Below are 19662 nucleotides of genomic sequence, written 5' to 3' on the forward strand. Positions count from 1 at the left end.
TCCGAAAATTTTGATTTTTTCTTTATGTAAATGTATTTGACTCCCTGTAATCGGTCTCTTTATATTTTCTGATTAAAGAGTTCATTTTTTTTCAGAGTTTCGTTTTCGATAGGTGATACATTTGTTAGCATGTATATTCTGTGCTATGAAACAAGTCGAGTTGATATGTTTAGATGTTCTGTTTCTGTATTTTCAGATGTTTTGTCTAGTTATATTTGTTTCTTAATGATCTAGGAAGATAAGATATACAGGAGTAGATAATCAGGTTCCTATTTCTTTATTAATTACTCAAAGGGTCTGTAGATATTATTACTGAAATTTTCTATATTTTTGTGTATGGTTTTGAGATTATTATCATGTATGATTTGACCTGTTTTTAACATTGTGATTGACAGACTGTTGTTCAATTTTAGTGTTTCTCTCAGTAAGGGTTGGGTACCACTATGCTAACATTTAAGTGTTAAGATAGTTGACTGATTAGGTTTTTGCATCGAACTTTTTGTAACTTGCAGCCAAAGCAAAGCAAAGCAGATTCATGAGATAAAGGATTTTCTGCAGACAGCTAGAAGGCCGGATCTGCTGTCATTTATTCCTCAGTGACATCTCAATTTCTTCTAGAGATCGCCCTTTAGTTTCAACTGTAAAATAGTAAGCAAATGCAGCTGCTACCAACGATACGCCACCGAAACCTGCGTAAACTGGACCCAAACCAAACTTCTCCACCAATTCAAGGAAAAACAGTCCCACCAAGAAGTTGAACACCTGATTTCAGCACATACCCAACTGTTATATTCATATTTCTTCATAGCTTTAGTAATAAAGCTTAGTTACGAGTCTCAATTCAATGGATGCACACAAGTTATCAAATTCATTTTATTGATTCTACTTATCTTTGGAATCCCTTTATAATGACTAATATAGAGAAACTTGAGGAAATAACAATTCTTAATTTGGATGTGTTATGATTTTCTGTACATACCCAGTGAACAGAGAAACTGAAGCCCATGATTTTCCCTCGTGTCCTGCTGCTGCTAAGCTCTGGAATAATAAGTCCAGTAACTGGACCGGCTCCAACAGCAAACGAAAATATATACCTACAAAATTAAACATGACATGCATTGAATTAAAAGTGGTGAAAAATCACCAATATGGAAAAGGACAACAGAAAATCACAAAGCTAACATGGAAACAAAGGTGTAATGCATGAAAAAATAGGAGCAATATCTGTTGTTTCACTTGTGGTATTTTGTTAGTGGACATACATGATAGTGCCCAATATTGATAAGTTGCTGCTGATCACCGGGTCAACAGGAAAGCTGATGGCTCCAGCTGTCACAAACATAGACATAGCCTGCGAAAAAACAGACATGCATGGTTAACTGTAACTGGAGCGGAACCGCCAGTAATTGAACCGGTGGCAGCACGTCTAGTTCTATGCAATAGACATAGACTTAAGTGGCTATCTGAAAATATGCTAATTTGTCACATTTATTTAGATACCATTCCAAGGTAACTTCCAATCAGAAGCACTTGTCTCCCTTGCTTGTCCATCAAGGACGACGCACATAGTGCACCTGAAAATCAGAGCATACCAGAAAAAATGAGGGCTTTACATGAGGTTAATGTGAAAAGCCAACACATTTGGTAGAGTCCACACCTGCAAAGTTCGTAAGTCCAACAAACAAACTTGCTAAAGCGCTGCTTGTGATTCCAACGTCTTGAAAAGTCAATGATGAAAAATATAGAACCCCATTTATGCCAGCAAGCTGCTGCAATATAAAAAGGGCACCTCCAATGGAAGCAACTGCACCACAGCCACAACACATCCAATATTTAATCCCACAAACGATATTGCTAAATTTTTTTCAGACTATTAATAGCATTCAAGTTCTTCAGGCACATAAGCACATGCATTGCCAAACAAGAAATGAAAATACACCTTGTCACCACCTCTAAAGTGGGGCTCCTCGAATAGGTCCAACCAACTGCTATCTAAATCAGCACCATCGTTTCTGATTACGGACTGAATTTCTTCAATAGCTTGATCTACTAAAGATGGCCCCCAGAGGTCACGTATAACTCCTCTAGCATCATCAACTCTCCCTGCCTACAAAGTTTGTCAAGAAATACAAAGTCATGAGCATGAGATCAAAGAGGCCTCTGAATAGAATCACTCGGATAAACAAAGAGAACATTATTTCATACTTTCCATAGCCAGCGAGGGCTGTCAACAGCAAACTGCATGCCAAGTGCCAGAGCAATCCCAGGTACACTAGCCATGTATAATATTATTCTCCACCTAATAATTGACAGTACAAATATCAGCACTGGATTAATGAAGTAATGTCATGGAGCAGATTCTATATGATTACAGGAAATAGATGAGACAAGAAGATAGAAGTAGTCAAGAAGAGGATGGCTGAATACAGACATTTCAAAATATAGAATAGAAAGTAGTTCCATAATTCTTATAATAAAGTGAGAACCCATACAAAACAATTTGACAGGGGGGTGCTTTACTGTCCACACGAACCTGACCAAGCTAGAAGAGTTGGATAGTAAACCCTTCATGATAGGGGTAGGGCTGGCAAATCGTGCGGATTGGGTCGTTATCGGGTCAACCTGATAATGACCCAACCCAATAAGGCCTAACCTGAACCCGACCTGTTAAGGAAACTGTAAATCCGAACACGAACCCGACCTGCTACCTTCAAATCCGAACACGACCCGCACCCGACACGAACCCGTTATCGACACGATATAATATGGGTTGACACGACACGATAACAACCCGAACCTGATATTACACGATTAAAACCTAATATTACACGATTAAACCTTAATTTTTAACCTAATTTACACAATTAAAATTCGTTTTATACCATTTAAACCTAATTTATAAGAAATTAAAAAATTAAAGTAATATATATTTTTTTAAATAATAATAAAAATAATAATATTATTTTTAATGGGTTACCCGTATCCGACCCGCATCCGACCCGAACCCAACCCGAAATTATCGGGTTCTTAATGGGTCAACCCGATAAGGACACGGATCCAATAAGACTTGACCCCAACCCAATAATTTCGTGCGGATTCGTGTCGGATTATCGTGTCGTGTCGAAAATTGCCAGCCCTAGATAGGGGTATTCAAACTCCCTCTGAAAAAACTATACCTAATCCCTCCTCCAGGATAGAATTAGAACCCATTGCATCAAATTACATATTTTCCCCTAATTGAATTGCAAGAATCATTATTAGGTATACAAAAGATGGATTATAATGCAACATGGACGACATGTTACATTATAACCTTGTTGCCATTTTTCCCTCCAATTGTTTCTCCTCAAATAGTTATGAACGAAAACCTTTAAAGAATTTAAGAACATTACATTTTCTTCTAGAGCCAGTGGAGATGCATACATATATGTATACTTACCAATGGGGATCATATTCTGAAGGAATAGCTAGAAATAGTGAAACTATGATTCCAAGGCATGTCCCAATCTGAGAAAAGGTCCCTAAGAAACCCCTGAAGTTTGTTGGGGCAACCTATAAGCAATGTAGAAGTTAACAGCAGAAGTGGAAATCCATATTAAAGCTATTAAACTTGAGTACTGCAATGTAAAATTCGTTTAGGCAGGTTATATTTTTAATTCGCGAGACAAGAATCAATTATTTAGTCTGAGGCTAAAAACTCAAACCCTCAATAGCTCCATATGGATGAAACATAACTCCTCATATGGGGCAGCAAAGAGTCTAAAACATTTTCAGTGAAAAGTGGTAGCATGAAGATACGCATGGAAAATCATTATTATTATTGTAGCTTGCATAGTAAAAAATTACATTTTTTATCCACATAGATAATGCTTGCGACTCCGAAAGTAACCAATTTTAGATGCTAACCTTACCTCTGAAATATAAATAGGAACAAGTACTGTGTTCACCCCAATACCAAGGCCCACTAGAAATCTTCCAAAGAGTATTTCATCCAGGGAATGTGCTTGAGCACTGCAGAGTTATTTGAAACTATTATTAAATATGACAATTCATGATATGAATTGATCATCAATGAGGAGATTCAAGTGTTCTAATTTATTGGTTTTTTCATGTAATATTCCAACCTTATGGTTAAAGTGCCCGTGCACATTCGAAAAGCCTAATTTGAATAAATTACATTATCAGGCGCTCAACGAATCTGTTCCTCATATTGCAGTTATTTCTTTCTTTTTTCTTTTTTACAGAATAAACGCCCAAAGGCACCGTCATGAATCCATAAGAACATTTTGCTTTCTAAAATTTTTGAAGTGCCAAAACATTTCTAGAAACAGATGTACACCAGATCATAGATCATGTGCTTATAGTAATTTGCGAAAGATTTGAGCAATTTTCATGATTAGAACAATACGAAATCATGATAATTGAACAAACTTACCTAACAATTGCACCTAAAATGAGAGGAACAGTATCGAGTTGGAAGGTGCGGCGACAGCCAAGTTTATCGAGTAGGTAGCCACAACTTATGCTTCCAATAAATGCACCACCGATGAATATACTAACCACAAGTCCCGCAAGAAAGGAATTTCCTTCAAATCCGAGCTCTTTGGCTATAGACACAATATTCATTACACTGCACCACAATGAGATCACAGTAACATCCAGATAATCATATTAGGCATATGCATTCCTCAAGCTAAATTCAAGTCTACCAAGTTAACTTTTTTCCAAAGCTAAAATCAGCTATGGTCAACAAAGTAACAAGAAAGCTACATAACAAATAAAGTCGGATCTAAAACACTTTACCCAATATGATAACCGAAGAGAAAATTGGACATGGAAGCAGTTAAAACATGGGGAAATGCAGGCAACCACCCAAAATCCACCTCTTTACCGCCTTTTTCATCATCTGAACATTAACACCAAAGCACATATAACCAATCCTCAAGATGATCCTCATGACAAAAACAAAAATAGCAAAACCCACAACTGGAAAAGGATGGGAAGGTCTAATTATAACCTGGGCTTTTATTGGCGTGGGGATCCAACTCAGGAGGCTGCTCTTGTTTTATACAAGTGATTTTGAAGTTGTTGTTGGGTAATGAGCGAGAAATGGAAATAGAAAATGGGTTGTTGATTGTGTTGGATGAAATTGTGGAAGGATAGAGGGAAATTATTGGGTGACATTTTGAGGTGAGGAGTAATGGAGAAGCCCCTAACATCTGAATCATGAGAAATATCAGTACCGGAGAAATGAATGGAGTGGTATGATGCTGCTGGGATCACGACGATATAGATACTTGTTTTCCCGATTACTACCTATCTAATATCTAATGTTTTAAATATGGAGGTTTGCTATAAATATCTACGAGTAGGGCTGGCAAAATATACCGTAATACCGAAATACCGCACTTATCGTACCAAAAAATATCGAAAATACCGAATTTACGGTATACCACAAGTTGCGGTACGGTATGATACCATACCGATAGATTTCGGTACGGTAAAGGTATAGATTTTCCTATCCCGGGTTATACCTCAATATACCGCATTTACACTATTTGCCAAAAATTTGATATATATGTTGTATTTAAAATTTATATAAAAAATAGTTAATATGTTAAAATTCCTAAACCCTACTTTCATATTTTAGTTCAACCGCCCCCAACTCCAAACACACATATGCAAGTCCATTGTATAGATTTGATTATGGTGTTGTTTTAATCTTTTGGATATTATTTAAATAAGTGAAATTTTATTTTAAATATTTGGCTATAATAGAATTTTTTTAGGTATGAAATACAAGTATTACGGTATGTCATACCTTATTTTGGTATACCGTACTCGGTATGCCATACCTTATTTCGGTATAATGTAAAAGTACGGTATACCGCAATACGGTATGGTATACTGCATAGACGGTATGGTAACGGTATCGGAAATAATCATACCGAATTTTGCGGTATACCGCAATGAGGTATACCGAAAAATTCGGTAAGGTATAGGTATGACATTTTCTCATACCGCAATTTACGGTACGGTATGCGGTATGACATTTTGAGTGCGGTATACCGTACCGTGCCACCCCTATCTACAAGCCCTCCTTTGTTTATCCTAGTACTTAAATTTATGTGTATTGTTTAATTATCGAATAATAAAATAGTAATTTGATTATTTTGTGGTGAATAGAAAATGATCCATTTAGAATTAAAAATAGAACGAAGGAAGTATGAAATAAGATGATTCTTTTTCCTTGTCAAATTCCAAATTATATTTTTTCTTACTCTAGGATTTTAAAAGAACAATGTGTCTCACTCTTTAACTTCTAGATGTGTCTCAAATATGTGAAGGATGCTGTTGGTCTTACCGTAAGTAAGCTTTCATTTTTATCCGGATACTATTAAATGATTTTAATACAATAAAATTCATAGTTCCACATAAATCTGACAAATTTTCAAACACGTTAAAAATCATATTCAGTACTTTTAGATTAGGATTTTTAAGGAGTATATTTTATTAATGGATATTGGTCTCTAAAATTATAAATTTTTGGCTTAAAATTTGTTGGTATTTTTTATGAATTTCAGTTAGGTTCTTAAATTTTGTCATGAATTTCCTAAGAATTCATTTCTTTTCCAAATTGAAACCAAACTTGTGAGAAATTTACTATAAAATCGAAATTCGTGATATTTACTACCAAATTTAGAGTTTGTGGAACATACTGAATTCAATCAAAGGTTATGATTTTAAGAACCAATAGTCTTATTACAAAATTTACTCTTTGTCAATTTTCAAACAAAGTTTTCTATTTTAATTGCTACTTCCTCCGTCCGCAAAATGTTGTCTACATTTGACTCAGCACGAGTTTAAGAAACGTGAAAAAAGTGAGTAAAAAAAGCTATTGAAATGTGGTCCCACATTTATATACTCCCTTCGTCTCACTTTAGGAGTCTCATTTGAGTTCGGCATAAGATTTAAGAAATGTAAAGGAAAGTTGATGAAAAAGCTAGTGGAATGCGAGTCCCACCTTTATATACTCCATCCGTCCACAAAAAAACAAACAAATTTGACCATTTTTGGTCTTCCACCAAAATTAGACTACTTTCTAAATATGAAAAGTTTTAAACATTTAAATATTATTAATAATGTGGACTCAACAATCCACTAACACTACTCATCTCTGACTTTTTCCCCTCCTATCTAACTTTATCAATTTCACATTAAAACTCGTGTCATACACAAATATGTCTATTTTTTGTGTATGGAGGGAGTATTAGTTTTATACTCCCTCCATCCGTGAAATGTTGTCCAGTTTTGTCATTTCGGTCCGTACGAGAAATGTTGTCTACTTTGCATTTTTCCATTTTTGGTAAATGGATCTCACTTTCCACTAATTCATTACCCTCACATTCTATTATAAAACTAATATATAAATGTGGGCCTACATTCCACAAACTTTTTCCACTCACTTTTCTTCGCAATTCTTAAAGCCAATGTCGAGTCAAATGATAAGTCGTATTCTAGGCCTTGGTTATTGGTCAGTATAATGGGTTTAACGTGCATTATTTGCAAGAAAGTTACTTAAGTGTGCAGAAAAAGGGGTATAAGCCAGTAAGAGAGAAACCGGAAGATTCAATTGAGAAAGACACCAGAAGGGTGCAATACTGGTCAGGATGCATGCCACAAGGCTCGAGACGGAGAAAGGAGGATTACTAGAAAGGACCAATTATTCAAAAGGGCAAAAGCGACATACCCACATCAGAAGGCAACCCTAAAGATTAGGGCAAGCCACCCTATAAATAGAAGGTCGCATGAAGGGAGAGAGAGACCTACACTCATACACACTAAAGCACTCACTTCACTCTCGGAAATCCCAAGTTCCTACCGTGGAGACTAGCTCCACCACTTCTCGTTCCTCGCCATCAGTCATAATCACTTGAAGACTCCGGTATTCTGCCGGAGGGAGTTCACCACCGTTCCAGTCAGCAGTTGTAGTCGCAGAAACACTGTTTTATCGCCCGATGGGTCAAACAATCTTTACACTGCCAGCGACACGACTAGGTTTTGGGATCTTTCCCTGATCAGTTGATTACACGACCCTGCATTCACGTGTGTGAAAATAGTAAAACCTGCTCTTTCATCAAACATGGACAACATTTTACGGACGGAGAGGGTAATAATATGTGAGTGAAAAAAGATTAGTATTGAGCGTATTATCATTTAAGGAATATTCCAACCAAAACTTCTAAAATGGGACCAGACAATCAACTCCTACAAGCCTCAGTCATTTAGTTTTATAAGTTGATTGTCAGGTCGATTATGCTGGTAGGAGTTGTAGCTTCATCATGAGAACATGGGTTGTATTTTAAAATAGTAGAAGAGTCGATGTTAGTAGCTTAGTACAGAGTCCGTCCGTCTACGGATAAAATTCACAATATGGATGTGACAGGTCCTACCTACACTAGCGATCATCCTAAGAATTAGCTATTGAGTGAAATCTTCTTATCTTCATCTCGTCTTCATCTTAAAGTTCTTTTGTGTAGTGTTCCATTCCAATATCCACTAGTACTAATTTTTTTAATCACCTTAGGTAATAAAATATTTAAAATACTACCTACTCTCTTCGTTCGTGAAAAGGTAATGAAAGTAGCGTTAGTAGAGAATGAAGTCAACAATATTACTCTCTTCGTTCCATAATAAGAGTTACATTTCACTTTTACCATAGATAGTAAATAGATCTCATATTTCACCAACTTACTTCACCCACAGTCAATTATAAACCAATATAAAAAAGTAAACCTCATATTCCACTAACTTTTTCAACTCATTATTCTTTACATTTCTTAAAACTGGTGCCCACACAAAACGTGACTCCTATTGTGAGACGGAGGAAGTATTAGTTATGTACTTAGTTGAATTTCCAAAATTAGAAAGTTCATACTTTTATGTGACGGACTAAAAAAAATAATTCAGTATTTTTCAGGAACGAAAAGTAAAGATGACCCCTTCTTGGGACGGCACGGGATTTTATGCATGCTAATTTGAAAGTATTTATAAAGGGAGAGAGAAAGTTTGTGGGTGTTTAAAAGTAGGAGAGATGAATAAAGTAAGAGAGATAAGAGGTTGTTGATGTTTAAAAGTAAGAGAGATGAAAAAAGTAAGTGAGAGAAAATATTGTTGGGTGTTTAAAAGTAGGAGAGATGAATAAAGTAAAAAAGGAAAAGATAATTGAGTATTTTAAATATTTCCTAAATAAGAAAGGGGTCATCTTGGTTGGGACGGACGAAAAAGAAAATTGGGTCATCTTCGGTGGGACGGAGGGAGTAATATTTTTTTTATATTTGCGTAACCGCAAGTAGTTGTGGCGTAGGATATTACGAGATATATAGATGAATAATGAGTAACTAATGATAAAATTATGGTGTCAATAACTTCCTTTTTCCCACTTAGGCATGCACAAACCGAACCCACGGCGGTTAACCGACGGTTCGGAATTGCCGGTTCATAACCCGGAATCGGAACCGGAAGTGGCGGTTCAAAATGAGGGACGGTTCGGCAGTTCAGACGGTTCAGTTCAGGTTCAAGAATTTGAGAAACTGGCGGTTCAACAGTTCAAGTAGGTTTTTCGGCCAGATCCTAAGCTTTTCAGGTGTAGTGTTAAATAAAAGTGGTCACAAACCGTTGGTTTTACGTCAGAAACTGGCGGTTTTGGTCATAAAATCGTGGACTGAACTGCTTGTTCAGCCTTCGGTAAACGTTCTGAAATTTCAAATTTTAATTTTTTTTTAAATCTGATTTTTCCCAAATTTTCTCGTATAAATACCTCATTATTTCTACTCACCCAATTCTTGTGTTGACAATAATTTCTCTTCTCAATCTCTACTTTCTACTCTCATTCTCATACTTCAATTTCAATATGTCTTCTTCTGGAAATTTACAAGTATATTTAAATATATTATTTTAGACTTCATTTCTTTTGTAAATTGTAGTCTCGTTTAAATTTAATATCAATAAAATTGTATTTTTTATCGTTGTTGTTTGAATTTTATTTACGCATATTTTATAGATAAATAAAGACTAAAAAAAAAAACGAACCGTCGAACCGGCCCTGAACCGGAACCGGAACCGGAACCGCCTAAATCATTTGTTTTTCGACGCGAGATTTTATTTAGTGTTTATAAGTTAAGTAAAGAAATAATAAAGTAATAGAGAGAAAAGTATAGAGATGATGCATTTCCATTTAAATGGAAAGCATAATAAATAAGGAGAATTTTTTTTATCGCAAAGTATGTGCGAAACAGAAAAAATGAAGTGTGTGCATTTGTTTTTGGCACAAGATTTTTTTAGTGTTATTTTATAAGTTTAGTAAATAAATAATAACGTAAAAGAGAGAAAAATATAGAGAAGATATTGTTATTACTATTTTATTGGGGAGTAATAAATGAGGAGAATTTTTTTTATTGCGAAAGCGTGAAAAAAATGAATTGTGTGCAAGTTTAATAGCTTGTGTAGTTGAAAAAATGGGAAGTAAACAAAATACAAGGGTGCAGTGTGAATGGAAGTATAAATTGTGCATGAATATTTTTTTTAGGAGGATATAAATTGTAAATGAATATTATTCTTAGGAGGATTCGCACTCGAACCTCCCAATTGGTAGTCCTTCAACCTCTCGAGGCTCGAGCTTATGAATGAGTTTTTTCAATTTGTGAAACTAATATATATATAGTTAAACTTAGGAATGTTGGGGGTTCCATGGAACCACAGGCCCCATTATAAGACTGTCAGTGACTATAAGTGGTTCTGAAGGTAGTGGCCGTTGGGGAGAAAACCACCACTTTTACAACCAACGCTTTTTAAACAACTTTATACTCCCTCCGTCCGCCATTAGGAGTCTCATTCTATGGTGGCACGAGTTTTAAGAAATGTTAAGAAAAGTGGGTGAAAAAAAAGTTAGTGGAATATGAGTCTCATTTGTATATATTAGTTTTAAATGAAATGTGAGTGGAATGTGAGACCCATTAACATTTATGGTAAAAGTGAGCCGGGACTCCTATTTGTGAACGAGACTCCTATTCGCGGACGATGGAGTATAATTTTTGCAGTGTTCTTGCATTCATTACTGAACCCAAAATACTTTTCTCTCTTTCCTAAAGGACTAGTCCTCTGACACACCCTCCTAAACAAATCCCTATATTTAATCACGATTAAATGTCAAAATGTTAGATTTGAGAGATTGAAACGATCTGCAGGTAAGCCGAACGTCTGGTCACAAAATAAAATAAAATAAAATAAAATAAAAATAAAAATAAAAATAAAAATAAAAATAAAAATAAAAATAAATAAATTAAAATTAAAATTAAAATTAAAATTAAAATTAAAATTAAAATTAAAATTAAAATTAAAATTAAATTAAAATTAAATTAAATTAAAATTAAAATTAAAATTAAAATTAAAATTAAAATTAAAATTAAAATTAAAATTAAATTAAAAAAAAAGTTTAATAATTTATGTGTTGTACAGTTGGGAAGCAGTTCTAAGTTTGGTGTTGGTATCTAAGTAGGGGTCCTTCTCTAATAGATTATGAATGAAAGGGTCCCTACTTTTGCAATATGATCTAAAATATAAAGTGCAAAAGCAAAAACTATAAAGTGTGCAAAAATTAAAAATCAAGAGTGGTCTTATCCGAAATCTGGAAAAGCATTTACCCACTACATTATGTTGGTGGAAATTAAGGGAAGCTAATATGCTCTTCAACTCATATCACATTTTTCTTTCATACATCTCAGTAGACAAAAAGACAACTCTGGGATTCATTTGGTGTACTTTTGCTTGCCACCCACACCTCCACCCAATGGCCTACTTTGATTAATCAGTGGTGAAGTTCATATTTCATAAGCTTCAATCCTACTACCATACGCATCGATCATTGATATTGAGATTTATTCAATTTCAATTTAGGTTTATTCAATTTTGTGATCTGATGTTCCAGGATGTATGGTAATGTTTACTCATTTTCAATTAGAATTTCATTTTATAATCAACATATGATTAGTGTGGAAGCATTAAAGTCTGCTCCTTCATTAATTATGTAGATGATTACTCCTTCCGTCCCAAATAATTTGTCTCATTTTTCCATTTCGGTCCGTCCCACATAATTTGTCTCATTTCACTTTTACCATTTTTGGTAGTGGACCACATATTCCACTAACTCATTCATACTCACATTTTATTATAAAACTAATATATAAAAGTATGACTCACATTCCACTGACTTTTTCAACTCACTTTTCATTAGATTTCTTAAAACTCATGCCCGGTCAAAGTGAGACGAATTATCCAGGACAGAGGGAGAGGGAGTATTATTTAAAATTATTAGGGTTAATTCTTAATGAGTAGTTCACATAGTATACAAATTAATATCAACTAGTTGAGGGATAATTAATAGCATTAATCCATTTGTACCATGATGATGCATTCATGTAAGCTAGGATGCAAAGATAACCACTACATGAAATAATAAATATTACTACTATACTCACTAAATTACACAAGACACTACAAGATACTCCACTTTTAGAATAGTTTTCAGCGAATAAATATCTAATCACACTTATAAGACAATTACTAGTACTACATAGTACACTACTACATATATATACTATAGTTTACTACAGTATTGAGCACTGGTAGGTTTAGCTACAATAGGTAGCTAGGTTAATTAGACAAAGAAAAAGCGTATCCATCTTCCCAAAACGATTCGTTACACAAGTGCAAAAGCTTTCAAACAAGAACTGTAAAAAGCATAGAATTACAAAAGCAAAGGAGTATATATATAATAGTATGAATTAGAAATGTGATGCTATTATAATTATATACGGCATTTATTTTGATGGTTTCCATACCGAAGCCCATACTACAGGTTCCTCTTTCCATGCCAAAAAAATCCCAGTCTGATCATCCTCCGCCGCCGCCACCAACGACCACCCCGCCCTGTATCTCTTCAGCAGCGCCCTCACGTCATCAACCACGTCCTCGCTGTGAGCCACCGCAGAGAATCCCGCCTCCCGGAGCCTCTCCGACCACTGCCTCCCCCTCTCCCTCCTCTCACTATCATGCTCCTCCACTTTCTCACCATCACACGCCAAAACCCTAACTATGCTCCTCAAGCACTCCCTCTCCAGCATCAGCTTCTCGTTGCTCGTCGCCGCGAAGCTCTCCTCCAGCATGTTGAAATACACCGTGTGGAACCTCAGGCACTCCTCGAAGCACTCCACGAAATCGCGTCTATTGCTCGAGAAATCCGCCTCTTCTTCCACCACCGTCACCACCTTAGGGTTTACCCATTTCATCGTCTCAATAAAATTAGGGCTCAGCGCGCCGACACAGTTCACCGCCACGGCTTCGCCCTCGCGGATAGTGAGAGCGTCGCGGCTGAGATCGGCGACGACGGTGAGCTCGAAGGGGACGCCCATGAGCCTGGAGAATTTCTCGATCCTCGGGGTGATCTCCTTCATCGCGGATTTGGATGCCGCTGTGGCGGCGACGACGGTGAGGCGGAGGCGGGGGGTGTCGTCGGTGCGCGTGGCCAGGGCTTCTAGAAGGGTGGGCCACTGGGTGCAGAGGGTGGTGCTGATGTCGATGATGTGGAGGTTGGGCTCGCCCTCGAAGGCCTCCAGCGTGGCGCCGTTGGACGCCACGTGGCCGAATGTGGTCCAGGGGCTGACCTCTTGGAATTTCAGGATTAGTTTTCTTGATGAGTTAAACGAGTGGCTCCGTTCCGCCACGGAGGCTAGGGTGTTGTAGCAGCGGCGGCCGGAGTCGGTGGCCTTGCAGAAGAGGGCTTGGAGGAAGTAGGCGGCGATCTTCTGTTCGGGGTCGCCATAGGGTGAGGCGAGCTCGTTCAGCATCCAGAGGAGGTGGTGCATCTTGCCGGAGTCCTTTTCCGACATCGCCGCCGCGCACTCGCGGAGGAGCTTCGCCGCCCACTTGGCCTCGCCGCCGCCGCCCTCCGCGGCCGAGTCCGAGGAGGAGGTGGTGGTGGTGCTCGGATGCATGTCTCCGTTAATGTTGATTCTAGGGTTGAGGAATTTGGGATTGGCATCCATGGATTTAGCTAAGGTGCATTTGGCATAGGATAAAGAGGAGAAAACAAAAGAATATGGAGGAATTTAATTTGTATTCAATCAGTTTAGTTTATATATGGTCATTCTCATATCTATATGTTACTTACTATTTAAAGAGGAATGGGTCCATTACTCCATCATCATGCATTCATGCTATTGCGATTGCTATGTTAATTAATTAATTAATTTTATGGTTTTCAAGTAGTTTGACATACTTGCTATATACAAAGATATATGCCCTTTTCGGTGTTATTTAATAATGTGGGAGAAACCAAATTAAATTGAGTATTTGGTGCTTCAATCAGCATTTTGGTTTTGGAATTATTGGTTGAGTTTGCTTCCAAACTTTTATTCTATTTTGGATTCAATAGAAATTAATTATATATATATATATATGCTTCAACTGATAGCCTAGGAACAAACGGGAAGACAAAATGATCATATGTTTATGATGTTAGCCTCTCAGCAAAACACTAATTACTCATTTTCATGGGGTATAAATAACTAAGCATATATTTGAGCTCAAGGGAATCTCGATTAAATAATACTTCTTGGTTTAAGGCTAATTAATTAGAAGAGTCCAGGTAGGACTTGTGCTCTAGGTAGGCTAATGATGACAAGTAGATGATGATAAAAACTATATGCTGAAGAGAAAACGTATGCATAATCCTTCATTTTGACTTGGTTTCTCCAAACTTTGGGTGTAAATATGTTTTTAATTATTTTTTCCTTGTTAATAGTAATTCTGTGTTGTTGAATTTATTAGCTGCACTATCAAAACTCAAAGTGTATGCATAGAAAGCACTTATATCTTTAAATAATTATATTATTTAAATTTATTATTTATATGTTTTCTTCTAATTATATACTATTATTATTAAAAATTACGAATGAAATAAAAAAAATAGTAAGTTCATTAAAACAATTAGAAATACATACTAGAAAAAAAATCATAATTTCAATAAAAAGTTGCATAGTAAATGAAAACACTGTAATTGGATTAATATAAGTTTAATGCAAAAACCTTTGTTATTAATTTACGTACATTACAACATTTTGGAGCAAATTTTATAGAGTTTCAAATCAGTATTAAATTGAACTTTCATTTAATTAATCACGTTGTGAACTTTTGCACAATGCACGTAAACGTAATTATGCAAATCGTCCTAAAACTTGCTCTAATAATTATGTGCTAAATTCGAAGGATAAAAGCCTACTCACCTATAAAAACTAGGCAAAAGTGGATGGAAGAGATAAGAAATGAAGAACTGTAATGAACAGAAGAGCTTCTTTAGGACAGAATGAAGACAACTCTTAGCTATATTAACCGGTCAACACAAATGGGCATCTCAAAACTACTCACATGCACATGGAGTATTTCATTTCTGGGCTCATAAACTCATGCTCGATACAAAAAAGTCGGTATGAATTGATTCTTGTCATGTTTGCTAAAGATATTTTCATTCCGCATCTCATCATTGTTAAACCGAAAAGTCAAGAAAAAATCAACACAAATACTTACTTGCGCATAAAGTTATGGTGCACGCTGACCATAGTTTAGGACGCAAAAGAGTATGTCCTTAAGTTGAAGACAAAGTTTCTTAATCTTTTGTATTTCAAGGACGTTTCCATTTGCGTCTCCTAATTTTAGTTGGGACACCAAGAATGAGGACGTTATTAGAAACGCTGTTGATATATTTAAAAATATAGATTAACATTATTAATTGCACTTAAAATGTCCTTAGTCGTTTTTTTTGTAGTGACTTATGAGTAGAAATAAAAAAAAGTGATAGTACTTCATTATTGTTAAAATTGATATTTTTTTTAAGAAAATTCGAGCTATTGACCTTGTTGCGCCTCAAAAATTAATTTTAGGCTACTCCTAGTGGTAACTCTTAAAACGAAACCATAAGATTGTAATCAATTTAATTTTACAATAAAATAGAAAGTGATTAAATTAATTAATTTACCCGAGCTAATAGCATACATAGGGTAAGGGTTGTATAAATTGGCAAGTGGAATAATTTTATTGATCAGGCTCTTTTTATTTCTTTTACTACTCTTCCCTTTATCTCCTTGTCACTTTAAAATGTTATTTATATATTGTTTTTTATTATAATTTTCAATATATTAAAATTTATAATAATACATATATACTCTAAATATGAAAAAATACTCAATCCGTCCACGAAAAATAGTCTCATTTTGTCATTTTGGGATGTTCATAAAAAATAGTCTCCTTTCTGAGAATGGAAAGTTTTTCTCTCATACTTTATCCACTTTTCTCTTTATCTCTTTTACTGTATCTATTTTTCTCATTCTCTCTTACTTTACTAATTTCTCATTAAAATCTGTGTCGTCTACAAATTGAACTATTTTTTTTTGGACCAAGGGAGTATGTTTTAAGTTGTGTTGATACGTAGATGAAAAATAAATAATTTTTATTAATAAAAATTGAATTAAATTAGATTGAAGGCCATAAGTTAAGATTGCCTTAAGGCACCAAAAATCAAAGGGCACATTAGAGAATTTGTTGGATAGTTAGAAAATTAGAGAATACAACAAACACCAGATAATGGCTTCTCCTTCAATCATTGGAGTCCTATACTATTCTACTCTTATAAAAAATGGGAATTTTAATTCTTGGGCCCATCTAAATCCAATTGAATCGACTTTGAGCCCGATTTATAACGGCAGACATTATAGTACATAAACTAAGCATATCTGATACTGGAATTATATTTAATTATGGAAATATTACTTCGAGCACAAAAGAATACGTGATATCTGAATATTGAAATTGTAATTAATTATGGAAATATTACTTCGAATACAAAAGGATACGTGATATCTGAATATTGAAATTGTAATTAATTATGGAAATATTACTTCGAATACAAAAGGATACATGAATATGAATATGAATATGAATATGAAAACTAGAATAAAAATTTAAAATCTAAAATGTTTAAGGAATAAAAGGCTGCTGGAAACAGGTTTAAAAACAAGTGGATATGGGATCTGTAACATATGGTGCTCGATGGAAAGAGTGAAATTGTAATACGCCTTAGAGCATCTCCAATGCACGGATGTCCCATTCGGACATCCACTAGGACTTCCCAAAAACACCTCCTGCCACGTCACTAGGACTTCCCATCCCACTGCCACTTCACTAGGACATCCCCTTCACAATCCGCCCTTCCCATCGCCTTTTCCACTAGGACTTTCCGCAATAAAAAAAATCACAATTATTTATAAACGTAACGGAATTATAATTTTGACACGGAATACGGGAAAATTGTGAATGCTTCATTAAAAAAAATTACATAAAAAAAGAAAAAAAATTACATAATAAAAAAGAAAAAAAATTACATAATAAAAATAACATAATAGGGGAAAATTTAGACTCGGCTCACACCGCGTTGTCCTCGTCACCCGTGCCGCCCTCGCCCTCGCCCGTGCTGCCCCCGTCGTCCCCGCCGCTAATCTCGGCGCCATCATCTCCAATGGGTGGCATCCCCAAATCGCGCCGACATCCATCGATGACATCCTTCAACATCCTTTTGTACACAGGATCTGTCGTGCTATGCCACCTATGCATGGTCCGGACCAAACTAGTCGTTATTTGCGCGCGGGCGAGACGATCGTACTCTTCTGGGGGAGCAGGGGCCTCCGATTGGACCTCGAACGACCCGCTACCGCTGCTGCTTCCCCTAGCCTTCCGCTGCGCAGTCATTTGCCCAATCGTCTGATTGAGGTAGCGGGGACACTTCCTCGGCTTCTGGGAGCTCGTGTGAACCAGCACTGCTGCTGTATTCACCGGAAGCGTTGACCTTCGTCCGCTTCTGCCAGCCCGATTCGACACCCCCACAAAACTTTTGGGAATCCTTCACCACGAGATAGGCCTCACACTGGTCGAAATCTTTAAACTTCAAGGATCTGTCGGGGTACTGCGCCAAGGCACGGTTCTTCACATCCTCCTCGGACATACCGCTGGTTGCCTGGCGGAGATTATTTTGGTAGAGGCCGGCAAATCGACTAAGCTTAGGCCTCAACCGCTCCCACTGTTTCCGGCATTATTCGGGCACGCGACACTTCATCCCAGCCGGTTTGTGTGTGAGGTAGGCTTTAGCGACGCGATGCCACAGTCTGTCAATATGCTGGTTAGCACCGACATAGGGATCCTCGACTATTGAAACCCTAGCCTCCGAAAGTGCGACGTTTTCCCACACGCTCCAGACCGTCCTCTTTCCCGTCTCCTCATCATCCTCCTCCTCAGCCACCGTTCGCGAGGAAGAGCCTGTGGCTTTCCCCATGCCCTTGCCCCTGCCACGGCCCTTGCCCCTGCCCCTTGCCGCTGTCCCCACATTATCGGGAGTCTCCCTGACTAGAGATAGCCCCAACTCCTCAAAAGAGAAAGTATCCACGCCGGTGAACTGAGTCTCCGGAACAAAATTGGAGGGGGTATCAGTAGACAACATATCGATAACCGGCCGATAGACATCGTCCGCTAGTGGTTCAGGGCCCCTGCCACCCCCTCCCCCAGGCATGGTCTGCATCATCCCCGGCATCATCCCACCCATCCCCATCATATTTGGGGTCATGCCCCCCATCCCCATCCCCATCATATTGGGGTCATGCCCCCCATCCCCTCTGCCGTGGGCATCATACCACCCATCCCACCCATCCAATTGTACATATTGCAGTAAGAGGACATCATACCACTCATCCCACCCATCCCACCCATCCTACCCATTCCACCCATCCCTGACATTGCCGGAACCGTTGTCGCATTTCCGCTAGAGTTTCCCTCCAGTTCGGCGGGAAACGTCGGAGTCTGCGACTCGCTCGTGGCGGGGGAGTTCCTGTCGTTCTCCATTAAGTAGAAATGAAATTTGTAGTAAAAGAAGAGAGAAATTTGTTAACACAAGTGGTGCGAATGAAATGAAGTTCAACGAGCCGTATATATAGAGTTTAAAAAAAAAATAAAATACCGGACGTCCGACCCACGCCACAATGGCGGACGTCCGCCCGCCCGTCGCCCGCACGTCCGAGGACATCCGACGTCCTTACGGGACGTCCGTATCCGAGTTGAAACGCCACAATGGCGGATGTCCCGGTCGCCCGTCGCGAATGTCCGACCGGACGTCCGCCATTGGAGATGCTCTTATGTATACAAGTATCATTTTCTTCACATGAGAATGACATTTTTTTGATGTAGGATTACAGATTAAATTGCCGAGAATGGCCAGTTCTTCGGTAATTACTGACGGATTATCGACGGAAAACGGTGTTACCAACGAAATTTCCTTAGTCCACAACTATAAAATTTTTACCGACATGTAAATTAACGACTACAAAATTTCCGTCTGTAACACTATTAACCGACTGAAAATTAGGAATTACCGCCAGAAATTTCCGTCGATAAAATTGATTTTTTTTTGGTGAAATAACACAATGGAATGTATGGCAACATAACATATAAACAAGATGTTACATAGATTGATCAAATTGGATGTATACATAATATTACTGTTGAAAA

The 19662-nt window shown here is 37.2% G+C and overlaps 2 protein-coding genes across 2 annotated transcripts; both read right to left on the minus strand.

Moving 5' to 3' along the window:
• Nucleotides 1–452: 452 nt before the first annotated feature.
• Nucleotides 453–5301, minus strand: LOC121759560 (probable plastidic glucose transporter 1). The gene is made up of 12 exons (XM_042155194.1): nt 5018–5301; nt 4804–4906; nt 4436–4630; nt 3912–4011; nt 3440–3552; nt 2206–2299; nt 1951–2107; nt 1658–1804; nt 1501–1574; nt 1263–1351; nt 980–1094; nt 453–762 (listed from the first exon to the last, which is right to left on the minus strand). The coding sequence occupies exons 1-12, from the start codon at nt 5226–5228 to the stop codon at nt 583–585; spliced, it is 1578 nt and encodes a 525-aa protein (XP_042011128.1). The 5' UTR covers nt 5229–5301; the 3' UTR covers nt 453–582.
• A 7372-nt stretch (nt 5302–12673) lies between these two features.
• On the minus strand, nt 12674–14225 carry LOC121757064 (protein SHORT-ROOT-like). The gene has a single exon (XM_042152543.1). It carries the CDS (start codon nt 14100–14102, stop codon nt 12879–12881), a length of 1224 nt encoding a protein of 407 aa, XP_042008477.1. The 5' UTR covers nt 14103–14225; the 3' UTR covers nt 12674–12878.
• Between the last annotated feature and the right edge of the window lie 5437 nt (nt 14226–19662).

Source organism: Salvia splendens, chromosome 12, assembly GCF_004379255.2.
Source record: "Salvia splendens isolate huo1 chromosome 12, SspV2, whole genome shotgun sequence".
Taxonomy (NCBI): domain Eukaryota; kingdom Viridiplantae; phylum Streptophyta; class Magnoliopsida; order Lamiales; family Lamiaceae; genus Salvia; species Salvia splendens.

Coding starts and splice junctions, on each gene's coding strand:
- LOC121759560 (XM_042155194.1), bottom strand. CDS start 5,228: ATGATTCAGATGTTAGGGGCTTCTCCATTACTCCTCACCTCAAAATGT. Junction 4,631..4,803: donor CTCTTCGGTTATCATATTGG/GTAAAGTGTTTT, acceptor ATTGTGGTGCAG/TGTAATGAATATTGTGTCTA. Junction 3,553..3,911: donor TTCCTATTTATATTTCAGAG/GTAAGGTTAGCA, acceptor CATTGCTTATAG/GTTGCCCCAACAAACTTCAG.
- LOC121757064 (XM_042152543.1), bottom strand. CDS start 14,102: ATGGATGCCAATCCCAAATTCCTCAACCCTAGAATCAACATTAACGGA.